Raw genomic sequence first — 17,412 nt, forward strand, 5'->3', positions numbered from 1 at the left:
GCGACAACAGACACACCGCTGAAGTTCTGTCCGAGTTCTTGCAGAAAGAAACGCAGTCGTGGCTGGGCACTGTAGATCTTGAGGCAGGCAAGGTAGTGAGTGATAACGGAAGGAATTTCATGGCTGCCATCTCCATTTCCCAACTGAAACACATTCCTTGCCTGGCTCACACCTTAAACCTGGTGGTGCAGTGCTTCCTGAAAAGTTATCCGGGGTTATCCGACCTGCTCCTCAAAGTGCGTGGACTTTGCTCACATATCCGCCGTTCGCCCGTACACTCCAGCCGTATGCAGACCTATCAGCGTTCTTTGAACCTTCCCCAGCATCGCCTAATCATAGACGTTGCAACAAGGTGGAACTCAACACTGCACATGCTTCAGAGACTGTGTGAACAGAGGCGGGCTGTTATGTTTTTGTGGGAGGATACACATACACGGGCAGGCAGTAGGATGGCAGACATGGAGTTGTCAGGTGTGCAGTGGTCGGAGATTCAAGACATGTGTCAAGTCCTTCAGTGTTTTGAGGAATGCACACGGCTGGTTAGTGCAGACAACGCCATAATAAGCATGCGCATCCCCCTAATGCGTCTGCTGATGCAAAGTTTGACGCACATAAAGGATCAGGCGTCTGCAGCTGAGGAAGAGGAAAGCCTTGATGACAGTCAGCCATTGTCTGGCCAGGGCAGTGTACAGGACGAGGTAGCGGGCGAAGAGGAGGAGGAGGACGAGGAGGATGATGGGGATGATTATATTTTTAATGAGGAAGCTTTTCCGGGGCCAGTGGAAATTGTTGGCGCGGCAAGGCCAGGTTCTGGTTTTTGGAGGGACACAAGTGACGTGGATTTGCCTGAAACTGCCCCTCAACCAAGCACAACCACAGATTTGAGAACTGGAACTTTGGCCCACATGGCGGATTATGCCTTACGTATCCTCAAAAGGGACACACGCATAACAAAAATGATGAACGATGACGATTACTGGTTGGCCTGCCTCCTTGATCCTCGCTATAAAGGCAAATTGCAAAATATAATGCCACATGAGAACTTGGAACTAATATTAGCAACCAAACAATCAACTCTTGTTGACCGTTTGCTTCTGGCATTCCCTGCACACAGCGCCCGTGATCGTTCTAACACGAGCTGCAGGGGCCAGCAGACCAGAGGTGTTAGAGGGGCAGAAATCAGAAGTGTCGTTGGCCAGAGGGGTTTTCTGACCAGGTTGTGGAGTGATTTTGCTATGACCGCAGACAGGACAGGTACTGCAGCATCAATTCAAAGTGACAGGAGACAACATTTGTCCAGTATGGTTACTAACTATTTTTCATCCCTTATCGACGTTCTCCCTCAACCGTCATTCCCATTTGATTACTGGGCATCAAAATTAGACACCTGGCCAGAATTGGCAGAATATGCATTGCAGGAGCTTGCTTGCCCGGCAGCTAGTGTCCTATCAGAAAGAGTATTCAGTGCTGCAGGTTCAATACTAACAGAAAAAAGGACTCGTCTGGCTACCCAAAATGTAGATGATCTAACCTTCATTAAAATGAACCACAACTGGATTTCGAAATCTTTTGCCCCACCTTGCCCGGCTGACACCTAGCTTTCCTATGTAAAGGTCTTGCCTGTGGACTATTCTGAACGACTTTTCCAATCTCGTAATTTGCAGCACCTGATTGTCCAGCATCCGACATGTTAACACCTCCCTAAATGGCCAAAGTCCCCACACGGGGCCGTGGTATCGCCACTTGGCGCCAGCACCCGTGAGAGTACTGTTTGTCTGAAGAGGTGGGTGTGCCCGCTTTTGGTCGACGGCACTGCCACTAGGTCCCTCATAGTACAATAAAGTGTCTGGCGGTGGTGGTGCGCACCCAACGTCAGACACACCGTTGTAATATGAGGGGCCCTGGGCCTGTACCGCCGGCCACAAGACAGTCCCCCCCCCCCCCAGGTCAAACAGTGCTCTACCACTTGCAAAATTTTCTCTCACAGCTCCACCAATGTTTAGTCTATGCGCTGACATCCTTCAATGCCTGGCACTGTCAATACCATTGTATTGACATTTTTCTTATGTTAGGCCTTCGAAGCCTGTCTGCGGTCCCTCCTTCCACTAGGCCTCCACTGACCTGTCTACTGCTGCCCGGGTTCCCCTGGAACCAATTTTAAATTGCCTACAGCCAGGCCAATTTATTATGTTAGGGCTTCGAAGCCTGTCTGCGGTCCCTCCTTCCACTAGGCCTCCACTGACCTGTCTACTGCTGCCCGGGTTCCCCTGGAACCAATTTTAAATTGCCTACAGCCAGCCCAATTTATTATGTTAGGGCTTCGAAGCCTGTCTGCGGTCCCTCCTTCCACTAGGCCTCCACTGACCTGTCTACTGCTGCCCGGGTTCCCCTGGAACCAATTTTAAATTGCCTACAGCCAGCCCAATTTATTATGTTAGGGCTTCGAAGCCTGTCTGCGGTCCCTCCTTCCACTAGGCCTCCACTGACCTGTCTACTGCTGCCCGGGTTCCCCTGGAACCAATTTTAAATTGCCTACAGCCAGCCCAATTTATTATGTTAGGGCTTCGAAGCCTGTCTGCGGTCCCTCCTTCCACTAGGCCTCCACTGACCTGTCTACTGCTGCCCGGGTTCCCCTGGAACCAATTTTAAATTGCCTACAGCCAGGCCAATTTATTATGTTAGGGCTTCGAAGCCTGTCTGCGGTCCCTCCTTCCACTAGGCCTCCACTGACCTGTCTACTGCTGCCCGGGTTCCCCTGGAACCAATTTTAAATTGCCTACAGCCAGGCCAATTTATTATGTTAGGGCTTCGAAGCCTGTCTGCGGTCCCTCCTTCCACTAGGCCTCCACTGACCTGTCTACTGCTGCCCGTGTACCCCTTGAACCAACATCAAAAAATATAAAAATAAGTTTTTTGCTTATAAAAAATAAAATACTGGAGAGATATCAAATGCAGACATTTTAACATTAAAAACAAACACATACAACAAAAATCTGGTACAGTACTAAAAATGGCCACCAGCTACAATAACTTTCTCCTGCAAGTAGTTAACTGAAAGTTTTTTTCAATTTAAAACACAGATATTGCATCCACCGAGTGTTGTCCTGTCGCGTCTTCTTTATATTATTGCCAAGAAGATGCAAAACAATGAAAATAATAAAATCATTATTTACCAAAAAAATAGAGTAAGTCAAAACCACATTGCAAATAAACATTCATTACAAATAAAGAAGCAGGGTGCGTCCGAGGGTGAGTATATACCTAATAAGAATATAATCACCCTCGGACGCGCCCTGCTTCTTTCCGACAGCCTTCCTTCCTAAGAATCAGCCCTTCCGTGGTGTAGAGAGAGGGTGTGTTACACTCCAAGGTGTTCCCCAGGTTGCCTTTCCTGAGCTTCGATCTTCATGCTCTCATTTTGTAGTTGTCGGAAAGTAGGCTGCATTAGGCCTACAAAATGGGTATGGGGTGGAGAGAGATGGTGTGTTACACTCCAAGGTGTTCTCCAGGTTTCCTCGCCATTGCTTCGATCTTCCGACTCTCGTTTAGTAGTTGTAGAAAACTACACTGCATTAGGCCTACAAAATGGGTATCGGGTGGAGAGAGATGGTGTGTTACACTCCAAGGTGTTCCCCAGGTTGCCTTGCCATTGCTTCGGTCTTCCGACTCTCGTTTAGTAGTTGTAGAAAACTACACTGCATTAGGCCTACAAAATGGGTATCGGGTGGAGAGAGATGGTGTGTTACACTCCAAGGTGTTCTCCAGGTTTCCTCGCCATTGCTTCGATCTTCCGACTCTCGTTTAGTAGTTGTAGAAAACTACACTGCATTAGGCCTACAAAATGGGTATGGGGTGGAGAGAGATGGTGTGTTCCACTCCAAGGTGTTCTCCAGGTTGCCTTTCCTGAGCTTCTATCTTCAGGCTCTCGTTAAATTGTGGTTAAATGGAACAACTGCATTTGGCGTACTAGTTGGTTTGGGGCCTACTAACAGTGTCTGCCGCTCCTTGCTGTTCTCCTGGTTTCCTGTCCTGAAATTCCGTTTTCAGGCGCTCGTTAAGTAGTTGTTAATGTTAGACTGCATTTGGCCTACTAGTTGGGTTGGGGCCTACTATCGGTGTCTGCCACTCCTTGCTGTTCTCCTCCACTGAACAAAGCTGTGCCGCCTGTTTACTACGGTTGCCAATTTTGAACTGCATTTCGACTACTTACTGATTTGGGCCTACTCTCTGTGTCAGCCTCTCATTCCAGTTGTCCTCCACTGCAATGCCCCCTGGTTATTCCTGTGTTACCAATTTTGAACTGCATTTAGCCCACTTTATTATTTGGGTCTATATCTGTGTTTCCTCCTCATCCTGCCCATTGCCCAGCCAGTGATAGATGAGTCTGCTGGTACATTGACCCATAACGCAACATTCCCCGTGCACGCTACACAACAACATTGTGACCCTGCTGAAAGTCAGGTTGCTCTTCCCGCATACCATACCACCTTACACGGGGACAAAGAGGAAGGTGCAGATGAAAGTGCAGGTTCCTTCATCAGGTGGGGGGAGGAATACTAGTTGGCGACGTCACTGGCACAGGGCCTCTCATAGTACGCAAAAGTGTTGCTGCCGGTGGGAGGCGCCCCCGCCGTGCAAACACACCGCTGTACTTTGAGGGGCCCTGTGCCAGTGCCAATGCCAACGAGTGGGCCCCCCCTGCTTGCTCAGGTTCACAGCACTTGCAAAGTTGAAATACTTACCTCTCCCTGCTCCACTGCCGTGACGTGGTCCAGATTTCCTGGGCCCACTAATTACTTGAACCAGCCCTACCCACCACAACTTTAGCCAAATGACCCCCAATTTCAAATGCCTTCCAATTATTATAAGGTAAATTACGCTTGACAAGCTTCATTAAGAAGAATGGATGGTTTTGACATTAAAATGGGCACTCTAGGTGTTTTCCTGGCCCCCACTCACTGCCGACTATGCTGCCCCATTGACTTGCATTGGGTTTCGTGTTTCGGTCGATCCCGACTTTACGTCATAATCGGCCGATTTCACTCGACCCGACTTTTGAGATAGTCGGGTTTCGCAAAACCCGGCTCGACTCTAAAAAGGTCAAGGTCGCTCAACTCTAATAACTGGCATTTGATGTACTGTTAGGCTGGGTTCACATTAGCATTTGAGTCTGCAGCATTTGAGTCTTTCTTTAAGCTCCACCTACTTCCACATGCGTCCTGTGTACCTATCTTTAACATTGTGTATGCAGGGACATGCGTTGTATGCTGTACGTCCGTGTGCGTTGTTTTGACGAGCCCGCCAAACCCAACATGTTGCATTTTCTTGCGTTCAAAGGGCACGTCAAAATGATGCATGTGGACGCATCCACATACAACGCATGTCCCTGCGTACCCAATGATAAAGATAGGTACGCAGGACGCATGCAGAGTAGGCGGAGTTTAAGGAAAGAAGTCCGCAGCTCCACGCTGCAGCCTCAAACGTTAATTTGAACTTAGCATTATACAGTATACGCATTTTTGTACACAGTAGGATAGTGTGTACACAGTATAACCACTGATGTCAGTATTATTCTTTGTACCAGGCTCAGGCTGGATCAGTCCAGGGCAGGATTCAGTATTGTGTCTCTGGTCACTCTGAGGTACAGGGATGGAGATTTATTGCAGGAGACTGAACTTTCCTGCAGATCTGGTGACCCTGGAGCTGATAACCTGTCACTGACAGGGCGACCCTGAAAGTTCACTGAAATGAATCTCAGTGATCATCAGGAGAGCAGCCGCTGACTCTATACAGGACCGGCCCTAGATTTATCAGCGTCCCCCAACTCACCACACAGAAGATCTACAATACTCACCATCCAGCCTCCTATGTGCACCGCCCACAAACTCCTCTCCGGCCGGAAGAAGATACAGCCACGCTCTCTCCACTTCAACAGAGCAGACGGCCGCACACAGGGAGCTGTGGCTGTGTCTGTGTTTGCTCCACTGTGATGCCGCCTCCACAGATAAAACAAGGCCCCCTGGCGGCCTTAATCAGCGGCTTAGTGACTGGCCCAGGGGGCAAATGCCTCCCTGCCACCCGGCCCAACCCGCTCCTGCTCTACACTGTGACATCCCTCCAGATATTTGTAGACAGCTATTAAGTCTCCTCTTAGCCTTCCTTTTTGCAAGCTAAACATTCCTAGATCCTTTAACCATTCACTATCCTGGCTGCTCTTCTCTACAATTGCTTCAGGTTTTCAATGTCTTAAAAAAAAAAAAACAGTAATCCACATGAGGACTGACCAAGAAGGGGTAGAGTGGGATCATTACTTCATATGATCTAGACTCTATGCTTCTCTTAATACATCCCAGAACTGTGTTTGCCGTTTTTGCTGCTGCATCACACTGTTGACTCATGTGCTGTCTGTGATCTATTAGTAAACCCGTGTTTTTCACATGTGCTCTTGCTTAGTTCTATTTCTACCATTCTGTACATGTAAATTAAATTTTTTCTTGCCCAGATGTAGAATCTTGTATTTTTCTGTTAAATACCATCCTATTAGTCGCTGACCATTGTTCAACCGTATCTAGATCATTCAGAAGCCTTTCTCTGTCTTCTCTAGTGTTAGCTACCCCTCCTATGTTTGAATCGTCTGCAAATTTGATTAGTTTACTTTCACCGGGCAGCACGGTGGCGCAGTGGTTAGCACAGCAGCCTTGCAGCGCTGGGGTCCTGGGTTCTAATCCCACCCAGGACAACATCTGCAAAGAGTTTGTATGTTCTCTCCGTGTTTGCGTGGGTTTCCTCCGGGCACTCCGGTTTCCTCCCACATTCCAAAGACATACTGATAGGGATTCTAGATTGTGAGCCCCATCAGGGACAGTGATGATAATGTGTGCCAAACTGTAAAGCGCTGCGGAATATGTTAGCGCTATATAAAAATAAAGATTATTATTTATTTATTATTATTATTTCAGTTCCCTTGTGTAGATCATTTATAAAAAATGCTGAACAACACTGGGGCCAGGACAGAGCCTTGTGGTACCAGATAGCCAGATATGAATCTACCTAACCGTAGCCTTGTCAATCCCATACTTGGTCATTTTTTCAATAAGGATAGTATTAGATACTTTACTAAATGCTTTGCTGAAGTCGAGATATATTATATCTACCGCATTTCCCTGATCCACCCAGTCATTGATTCTATCATAGAAGGAAATTAGATTAGTCAAGCATGCATTGTTTGCTACAAACCCATGCTGGCTCTGGTTAATTACTGTATTACTGTATTCTTATCCAAGTACTTACATACATGGTGTTTAATAATTTGTTCAAAGATCTTTCCTGGTATAGAAGTAAGGCTCACTAGCCTGTAATTTCCTGGTTCCATCTTCTTTCCTGTTTTGAAAATAGGAACATTTGGCCTCTTCCCAACTTCTGGGACTTCTGTTCTCCAGGATTTTTCAAAGATTCGAGCTAGTGGTTCTGCAGTTTCCTCTGCTATCTCTTTCAGTGTTCTAGGAAGTAATTCACCTGGTCCAGGAGATTTAAATTCATTTAAATTGGCTAAATGTTCTTTCATAATCTCTCTGTTTATAGATAGTGTGGATTCTTTTATTCCCTTGACAGCACCGTGAAGATCAGTTGATGTTACAATTGCTTTCTTAGATAATACAAATGTAAAATAGGAATTTAAAAGTCCAGGAGTCCAGTGGGCGATTCTACTTAGCGATTGACAGCTATCTTTGTATGAACATGGAGGGAAGAATGACAATCAATGACCTATCTTTCATTGAGGCATATACTGCAGCCACTAGAGTCGGTGGTCAACCACTAGAAGGAGCACGCAGCTACCCCTAGAAGGAGCACACTGCATACAAATTATACAGCTCATGTTCAGTAGCACAGTAGCTGTAAAAAACCATATGCACTGAGCTCCATCTAGTTATGGATGGAGTCTTGCAAGTGCTGTGCGCATCCACTGGATTTTACTGGAGTAAGATTTGTGGTGTAAGGTACACCACAGCTTGTCATGGATTAGATGAGTGCGCATCACCATGCCCATCCCACCAAAGCATTGCCTGTTTAGGTAGAACTGACCAAAATTAAATGGAAATGCAAAAAGTCACTACATTTTTGCACAACTGCATTTTTACACAAGTGTAAACACTTTGATGAATTGGGGCCTTGGGGTTCATGCATGAGGCTGTATTTTGGCTTTATGCCATAGCTGCGTATTTGGTGACATTAAGCTGATCTTACAGTGGTGGCAGAAATGTTGAAGTCTTAAAACTGTTATGAAATTAGTCTTAATAAGGGCTTGTGCACGCTTTATGCAAATTAGTCCAGGAATTAGCATTTCTTGGAGGATTTGTTTGCATTTTTGTGCAGACAGGGAAAGGAGGTAACAAGCTTGTGCCTAGTTTGCAAGTTATCCACTGGGACATCCACTGATCCTGAGAACAGGGCTTTAGTGCCCCCCATTTGAATGGTGCAATGGATGAGCATGTGCACCACTTTTCCATTCATTGTCAATGGGACTGCTGGAGATAGCTGAGCACCATATTTGTTGCGCTTCCATAGACAATGGATGGGGTGGTGATGCACATACTCGACCACTGCTGTGTACAAACAGGCGGCTCTAAAGCCCAATTCAGGATAAGTGATGGTCTCTGCATTGTCAACCCCATCGATCCTGTGAATCGACAATAACTTCCAATCCTAATACAACCTTTTGCAAAGTCTCAGAAATGGGGATTCGGTTGTTGTGAGTTATATTTTCAACTGTTTTTTGCATTTCAGATACAAATCATGAACTTCGCTTAGTTGGAGACACCTGGCTGCTTGCAAACATCAATGAAACCGGATTCTACAGGGTTAACTATGATGAAGGAAATTGGATGAAATTGATTGCTCAGCTGAAGAATGACCTATCAGTGAGTATTGGATTATATCGGAAAGCAAAGAGTGGCATTTATGACACACTTAAAGGGACTCTGTCGGCAGAGAATGACTGTTCAAACCAAGTACACGCTCAGTGCACCCTTGGTGTGGCTAAATATTTAAAGAGAACCTGTCATCAGGATTAGTCATATTAAACTAAAGGTATCAGCATAAAGGCGCTCTGCTACTGAATTATTTGGTACCTTCAGTGTAAATTTCCGCAGCCTGGTTGTTCTTTAATCAAACAAGTATGCAAAATTTGGGTTTATGAATTTTTTTTCAAAGGTAGTAATGACTGATTCTTATGTTTTATTATACCCTGATTTTAAAAAAAGCACTTCTATTTTTAATAATCATGAGTTTCTAAATATCTGGATCCACAAAAATGCCTTCCTTCAGCTTTGCTTCGGACACTCCTGATGTACAGTACGGACCGAAAGTTTGGACACACCTTCTCATTTAAAGATTTTTCTGTATTTTCATGACTATGAAAATTGTACATTCACACTGAAGGCATCAAAACTATGAATTAACACATGTGGAATTATATACTTGCCAAAAAAGTGTGAAACGGCTGAAAATATGTCTTATATTCTAGTTTCTTCAAAGTAGCCACCTTTTGCATTGATGACTGCTTTGCACGGGAATGGTTTTCACTTTACAGGTGTGCCCTGTCAGGTTTAATAAGTGGGATTTCTTGCCTTATAAATAGGGTTGGGACCATCAGTTGTGTTGTGCAGAAGTCTGGTGGATACACAGCTGATAGTCCTACTGAAAAGACTGTTAAAATTTGTATTATGGCAAGAAAAAAGCAGCTAAGAAAAAAAGAGGGCCATCATTACTTTAAGAAATGAAGGTCAGTCAGTCCGAAAAATTGGGAAAACTTTGAAAGTGTACCCAACTGCAGTGGCAAAAACCATCAAGCACTACAAAGAAACTGGCTCACATGAGGACCGCTCCAGGAAAGGAAGGCTAAGAGTCGCCTCTGCTTCTGAGGATAAGTTTATTCGAGTCACCAGCCTCAGAAATCGCAGGTTAACAGCAGCTCAGTTTAGAGACCTGGTCAATGCCACAGAGTTCTAGCAGCAGACACATCTCTACAACAACTGTTAAGAGGAGACTTTGTGCAGCAGGCCTTCATGGTAAAATAGATGCTAGTAAACCACTGCTAAGGACAGGCAACAAGCAGAAAAGACTTGTTTGGGATAAAGAACACAAGGAATGGACATTAGACCAGTGGAAATCTGTGATTTGGTCTGATGAGTCCAAATTTGAGATCTTTGGTTCCAACCACCGTGTCTTTGTGCGATGCAGAAAAGGTGAACGGATGGACTCTACATGCCTGGTTCTCACTGTGAAGCATGGAGGAGGAGGTGTGATCATGTGGGGGTGCTTTGCTGGTGACACTATTGGGGATTTATTCAAAATCGAAGGCATACTGAACCAGCATGGTTACCACAGCATATTGCAGCAGCATGCTATTCCATCTGGTTTGCGTTTAGTTCGACCATCATTTATTTTTCAACAGGACAATGACCCCAAACACATCTCCAGGCTGTGTAAGGGCTATTTGACCAAGAAGGAGAGTGATAGGGTGCTACACCAGATGACCTAGCCTCCACAGTCACCAGACCTGAACCCAATTGAGATGGTTTGGGGTGAGCTGGACTGCAGAGTGAAGGGAAAAGGGCCAACAAGCGCTAAGCATCTCTGGGAACTCCTTCAAGATTGCTGGAAGACCATTCCCGGTGACTACCTCTTGAAGCTCATCAAGAGAATGTCAAGAGTTTACAAAGCAGTTATCAAAGCAAAAGGTGGCTACTTTGAAGAACCTAGAATATAAGACATATTTTCAGCTGTTTCACACTTTTTTGTTACATATATAATTCTACATGTGTTAATCCATAGTTTTGATGCCTTCAGTGTGAATGTTCTATTTTCAGTCATGAAAATACAGAAAAATCTTTAAATCAGAAGGTGTGTCCAAACCTTTGGTCTGTACTGTATATAGAGGACATTGATATTGCTGTATACATCACATACAGTTTGATGCCACTTTATTATTGGGGTATAGTTACCATATTTATTTTTTTATTGGTGCCACAACCATTCATACAACTTCCCCTTCTCTATCACATACGAAACACAGATTGCTGAATATACATCAAGTAGGATACACTGCAAATACAGCATTCATCATAGCAGCAGTAAGGGAGCACAGGGTGCACATTCTCTACCCACCAACAAGTTTCTGATGCTGGCACAGCCCAGCATCAAGACATAATCCCACATGGCATGCGCTGCGGCAGTAGCGTAGCTACCGGGGGGGGGGGCAGAGGGGGCCATCGACCCGCTCCTGGTGCTCAGAGGGGGCCCACCCGGAGCTACGCTACTGTAACTGTATTTGGCGTGGATTTAGCGCCAACAGTTACATTCTGCGGCAGAACAGGGAGGATCAATCTCCCTGCTCTGCCACCCAGCTGCCATGGGGCCTCTGAGCAGGCGGGGGGCCAGGTGCCAGCAGTGGGCCCCCTGTCATCGCAGGGTCAGCTGTATCGGCATCTAGTCGATGCAACTGACTGCTTTGATGAGGGAAGGAGCGCTATGCTCCTTCTTCCATCATCCCCTGTCAATGTCTGACATCACCGACGCCGACACTGATGGGCGCGATGATGTCACTGCCCGGCGCCCGCGATCAAGAGGTGAGCGGGAGCAGCACAGGAACCAGGAAGAAGAGAGGTGAGTATTTATTGTTTTTCTTTATGGGGGCTGCCTTATACTACAGTCTGCCTGTGGGGGGTGCTGCCTTATACTAGAGTCTGCCTGTGGTGTGGGGTGCTGCATTATACTACATTGTCTGCCTGTGGGGGATGCTGCCTTATACTAGAGACTGCCTATGGGGGGGTTTTGCCTTATACTACAAAGTCTGCCTGTGGGGGGTGCTGCCTTATATTACAGGATCTGCCTATGGGGGGTGCTGCCTTATACTACAGGGTTTGTGTTGTGAATTCTGTTGTCGAACTCCCTCCTGTGGTCGTGAGTGGTACTTCGGCGAGTTCTGTCTATGGGCTCCCTCTGGTGGCTATGAGTGAAGCTGCTGCTTCTGAGGTTCCTTACACAGGTGACGTGGGTTGTCCTTTGGTTGGCTGCTCTATTTAACTCCTCTCAGATCGTTACTCCATGCCAGCTGTCAATGTTTTTGCATTTGTTCAGTTCGCTCCTGGATCTCTCTGGTGACCTGCCTTCTCCTGCAGAAGCTAAGATCCTGATAGTCATTATTTGTTCACTGTTTTCTTGTCCACCTGGTTTTCATGATTTTGTCTTGCTAGCTGGAAGCTCTGGGATGCAGAGTGGTCCCTCCGCACCGTGAGTCGGTGCGGAGGTCTTTTTTGCACACTGTGTGGTCTTTTGTAGGTTTTTGTGCTGATCGCAAAGTTACCTTTCCTATCCTCTGTCTATTTAGTAAGTCTGGCCTCCCTTTGCTGAAACCTGTTTCATCTCTGCGTTTGTGACTTTCATCTTTACTCACAGTCAATATATGTGAGGGGGCTTCCTTTACCTTTGGGGATTTTCTCTGAGGCAAGGTAGGCTTTATTTTCTATCTCTAGGGCTAGTTAACTCTGAGGCTGTGACGAGGCGCCTAGGGAGCGTCAGGAGCGCTCCACGGCTATTTTTAGTGTGTGTGATAGGATTAAGGCTTGCGGTCAGCAGAGCTCCCACATCCCAGAGCTCGTCCTGTATGAGTTTAACTATCAGGTCGGATGCTCCTAACCACCAGGTCATAACAGTACAGCTGGCCCAAAGTATTAATGCATCTCAATAGAGGGATAAGAGAACTTCTGAGACCATTTTTTTTTCTTTGCACTGTGTTTTGTCTTTCTTTTCCCCTAGACCTTTGGGTGGTTCAGGACACAGGTGTAGACATGGACATTCAAGGTCTGTCCTCTTGTGTGGATCATCTCACTGAAAGGGTACAAAACATTCAAGATTTTGTGGTTCAGAATCCCATGTTAGAGCCTAGAATTCCTATTCCTGACTTATTTTCTGGGGATAGATCTAGGTTCTTGAATTTCAAAAATAATTGTAAACTGTTTCTAGCTTTGAAAACCCCGCTCCTCTGGTGACCCCGTTCAACAGGTAAAAATCATTATTTCTTTGTTGCGTGGTGACCCTCAAGACTGGGCATTTTCCCTTGCGCCAGGAGATCCTGCATTGCGTGATGTTGATGCGTTTTTTCTGGCGCTTGGATTGCTTTATGATGAACCTAATTCAGTGGATCAGGCAGAGAAAATCTTGCTGGCTTTGTGTCAGGGTCAGGATGAAGCGGAGGTGTACTGTCAGAAGTTTAGAAAGTGGTCTGTGCTTACTCAGTGGAATGAATGTGCCCTGGCAGCAATTTTCAGAAAGGGTCTTTCTGAAGCCCTTAAGGATGCCATGGTGGGATTTCCCACGCCTGCTGGTCTGAATGAGTCTATGTCTTTGGCCATTCAGATCGATCGGCGCATGCGTGAGCGCAAAGCTGTGCACCATCTGGCGGTATTCTCTGAGCATAGGCCTGAGCCTATGCAGTGTGATAGGACTTTGACCGGAGCTGAACGGCAAGAACACAGACGTCGGAATGGGCTGTGTTTTTACTGTGGTGAATCCACTCATGCTATCTCCGATTGTCCTAAGCGCACTAAGCGGTTCGCTAGGTCTGCCACCATTGGTACGGTACAGTCTAAATTTCTTTTGTCCGTTACTCTGATTTGCTCTCTGTCATCCTATTCTGTAATGGCATTTGTGGATTCAGGCGCTGCCCTGAATTTGATGGACTTGGAGTTTGCCAGGCGCTGTGGTTTTTTCTTGGAGCCCTTGCAGTATCCTATTCCATTGAGAGGAATTGATGCTACGCCTTTGGCCAAGAATAAGCCTCAGTACTGGACTCAATTGACCATGTGCATGGCTCCTGCACATCAGAAGGATATTCGCCTTTTGGTGCTGCATAATCTGCGTGATGTGGTCGTTTTGGGGTTGCCATGGCTACAGGTCCATAATCCAGTGTTGGATTGGAAATCTATGTCTGTGTCCAGTTGGGGTTGTCAGGGGGTACATGGTGATGTTCCATTGCTCTCAATTTCACCTTCCACTCCTTCTGAAGTCCCTGAGTTTTTATCAGATTATCGGGATGTATTTGAAGAGCCCAAATCTGGTGCCCTACCTCCTCATAGGGATTGCGACTGTGCTATTGATTTGATTCCTGGTAGTAAGTTTCCTAAGGGCCGTCTGTTTAATTTATCTGTGCCAGAGCATGCTGCTATGCAGAGTTATGTAAAGGAATCCTTGGAGAAGGATCATATTCGCCCGTCGTCGTCACCATTGGGAGCAGGGTTCTTTTTTGTGGCCAAGAAGGATGGTTCTTTGAGACCTTGTATTGATTACCACCTTCTTAATAAGATCACAGTCAAATTTCAGTATCCTTTGCCGCTGCTGTCTGATTTATTTGCTCGGATTAAGGGGGCTAGTTGGTTCACCAAGATAGATCTTCGTGGTGCGTATAATCTTGTGCGAATTAAACAGGGTGATGAATGGAAGACGGCATTTAATACGCCCAAGGGCCATTTTGAGTACCTGGTTATGCCATTCGGGCTTTCTAATGCTCCATCTGTGTTTCAGTCCTTTATGCATGACATCTTCCGAGAGTACCTGGATAGATTCATGATTGTATATTTGGATGACATTTTGGTCTTTTCGGATGATTGGGAATCTCATGTGAAGCAGGTCAGAATGGTGTTCCAGGTCCTTCGTGCGAATTCCTTGTTTGTGAAGGGGTCAAAGTGTCTCTTTGGAGTTCAGAAGGTTTCATTTTTGGGTTTCATTTTTTCCCCTTCTACTATCGAGATGGACCCTTTTAAAGTTCAGACCATTTACGATTGGACTCAGCCGACATCTGTGAAGAGCTTGCAGAAGTTCCTGGGCTTTGCTAATTTTTATCGTCGCTTCATCACTAACTTTTCCAGTGTTGCTAAGCCGTTGACTGATTTGACCAAGAAAGGTGCTGATGTGGTCAATTGGTCCTCTGCAGCTGTAGAGGCTTTTCAGGAGTTGAAGCGTTGTTTTGCTTCTGCCCCTGTGTTGTGCCAGCCAGATGTTTTGCTTCCTTTACAGGTGGAGGTTGATGCTTCTGAAATTGGAGCAGGGGCTGTTTTGTCGCAAAGAAGTTCTGATGGCTCGGTGATGAAACCCTGTGCCTTCTTTTCTAGAAAATTCTCGCTTGCTGAGCGCAATTATGATGTGGGCAATCGGGAGTTGTTGGCCATGAAGTGGGCATTCGAGGAGTGGCGACATTGGCTTGAAGGAGCTAAACATCGCGTGGTGGTCTTGACGGATCACAAGAATTTAACTTATCTCGAGTCTGCCAAACGGTTGAACCCTAGACAGGCTCGATGGTCGCTCTTTTTCTCCCGTTTTGATTTTGTGGTTTCATACCTTCCGGGATCTAAGAATGTGAAGGCTGACGCCCTGTCAAGGAGTTTTGTGCCTGACTCTCCGGGTGTTCCGGAGCCGGCGGGTATTCTTAAAGAAGGGGTAATTTTGTCTGCCATTTCCCCTGATTTGCGGCGTGTGCTGCAAAAGTTTCAGGCTGATAGACCTGACCGTTGTCCTACGGAGAAACTGTTTGTCCCTGATAGATGGACTAGTAGAGTTATCTCGGAGATTCATTGTTCAGTATTGGCTGGTCAACCTGGAATCTTTGGTACCAGAGATTTGGTGGCTAGATCCTTTTGGTGGCCTTCTTTGTCACGGGATGTGCGTTCTTTTGTGCAGTCCTGTGGGATTTGTGCTCGGGCTAAGCCCTGCTGTTCTCGTGCCAGTGGGTTGCTTTTGCCCTTGCCAATCCCGAAGAGGCCCTGGACGCATATTTCCATGGATTTTATTTCTGATCTCCCTGTTTCTTAAAAGATGTCGGTCATTTGGGTGGTTTGTGATCGCTTCTCTAAGATGGTCCATTTGGTACCCTTATCTAAACTGCCTTCCTCCTCTGATTTGGTGCCATTGTTTTTCCAGCATGTGGTTCGTTTGCATGGCATTCCAGAGAACATCGTCTCGGACAGAGGTTCCCAGTTTGTTTCGAGGTTTTGGCGGTCCTTTTGTGCTAAGATGGGCATTGATTTGTCTTTTTCTTCGGCTTTCCATTCTCTGACTAATGGCCAAACCGAACGAACTAATCAGACTTTGGAGACATATCTGAGATGCTTTGTTTCTGCTGATCAGGATGATTGGGTGTCTTTCTTGCCTTTGGCTGAGTTCGCCCTTAATAATCGGGCCAGCTCGGCTACTTTAGTTTCTCTGTTTTTCTGTAATTCTGGTTTCCATCCTCGTTTCTCTTCAGGGCAGGTTGAGTCTTCGGACTGTCCTGGTGTGGATGCGGTGGTGGACAGGTTGCAGCAGATTTGGACTCATGTGGTGGACAATTTGACATTGTCCCAGGAGAAGGCTCAACGTTTCGCTAACCGCCGGCGTTGTGTTGGTCCCCGACTTCGTGTTGGGGATTTGGTTTGGTTGTCATCTCGTCACGTTCCTATGAAGGTTTCCTCTCCTAAGTTTAAGCCTCATTTCATTGGACCATATAAGATTTCTGAAGTTCTTAATCCTGTGTCATTTCGTTTGGATCTTCCAGCTTCTTTTGCCATCCATAATGTGTTCCATAGGTCGTTGTTGCAGAGATACGTGGCGCCTATGGTTCCCTCCGTTGATCCTCCTGCCCCGGTGTTGGTCGAGGGGGAGTTGGAGTATGTGGTGGAGAAGATTTTGGATTCTCGTGTTTCGAGACGGAAACTCCAGTACCTGGTCAAGTGGAAGGGTTATGGTCAGGAAGATAATTCATGGGTTTTTGCCTCTGATGTTCATGCTGCCGATCTTGTTCATGCCTTTCATTTGGCTCATCCTGATCGGCCTGGGGGCTCTGGTGAGGGTTCGGTGACCCCTCCTCAAGGGGGGGTACTGTTGTGAATTCTGTTGTCGAACTCCCTCCTGTGGTCGTGAGTGGTACTTCGGCGAGTTCTGTCTATGGGCTCCCTCTGGTGGCTATGAGTGAAGCTGCTGCTTCTGAGGTTCCTTACACAGGTGACGTGGGTTGTCCTTTGGTTGGCTGCTCTATTTAACTCCTCTCAGATCGTTACTCCATGCCAGCTGTCAATGTTTTTGCATTTGTTCAGTTCGCTCCTGGATCTCTCTGGTGACCTGCCTTCTCCTGCAGAAGCTAAGATCCTGATAGTCATTATTTGTTCACTGTTTTCTTGTCCAGCTGGTTTTCATGATTTTGTCTTGCTAGCTGGAAGCTCTGGGATGCAGAGTGGTCCCTCCGCACCGTGAGTCGGTGCGGAGGTCTTTTTTGCACACTCTGCGTGGTCTTTTGTAGGTTTTTGTGCTGATTGCAAAGTTACCTTTCCTATCCTCTGTCTATTTAGTAAGTCTGGCCTCCCTTTGCTGAAACCTGTTTCATCT

General features: G+C 46.3%; 1 protein-coding gene across 3 annotated transcripts in view; it reads left to right on the forward strand.

The window, feature by feature from the left end:
* Window positions 1–17,412, forward strand: part of ANPEP (alanyl aminopeptidase, membrane) — a 277,202-nt gene that overhangs the window by 241,062 nt on the left and 18,728 nt on the right. For all 3 annotated transcript variants that reach the window (XM_069766191.1, XM_069766190.1, XM_069766189.1), the window contains exon 13: window positions 8,785–8,918. In XM_069766191.1, coding sequence (XP_069622292.1) covers window positions 8,785–8,918 — 134 coding nt within the window. The remainder of the gene's footprint in view (window positions 1–8,784; window positions 8,919–17,412) is intronic.

Source organism: Ranitomeya imitator, chromosome 4 (genome assembly GCF_032444005.1).
Source record: "Ranitomeya imitator isolate aRanImi1 chromosome 4, aRanImi1.pri, whole genome shotgun sequence".
Lineage (NCBI taxonomy): Eukaryota > Metazoa > Chordata > Amphibia > Anura > Dendrobatidae > Ranitomeya > Ranitomeya imitator.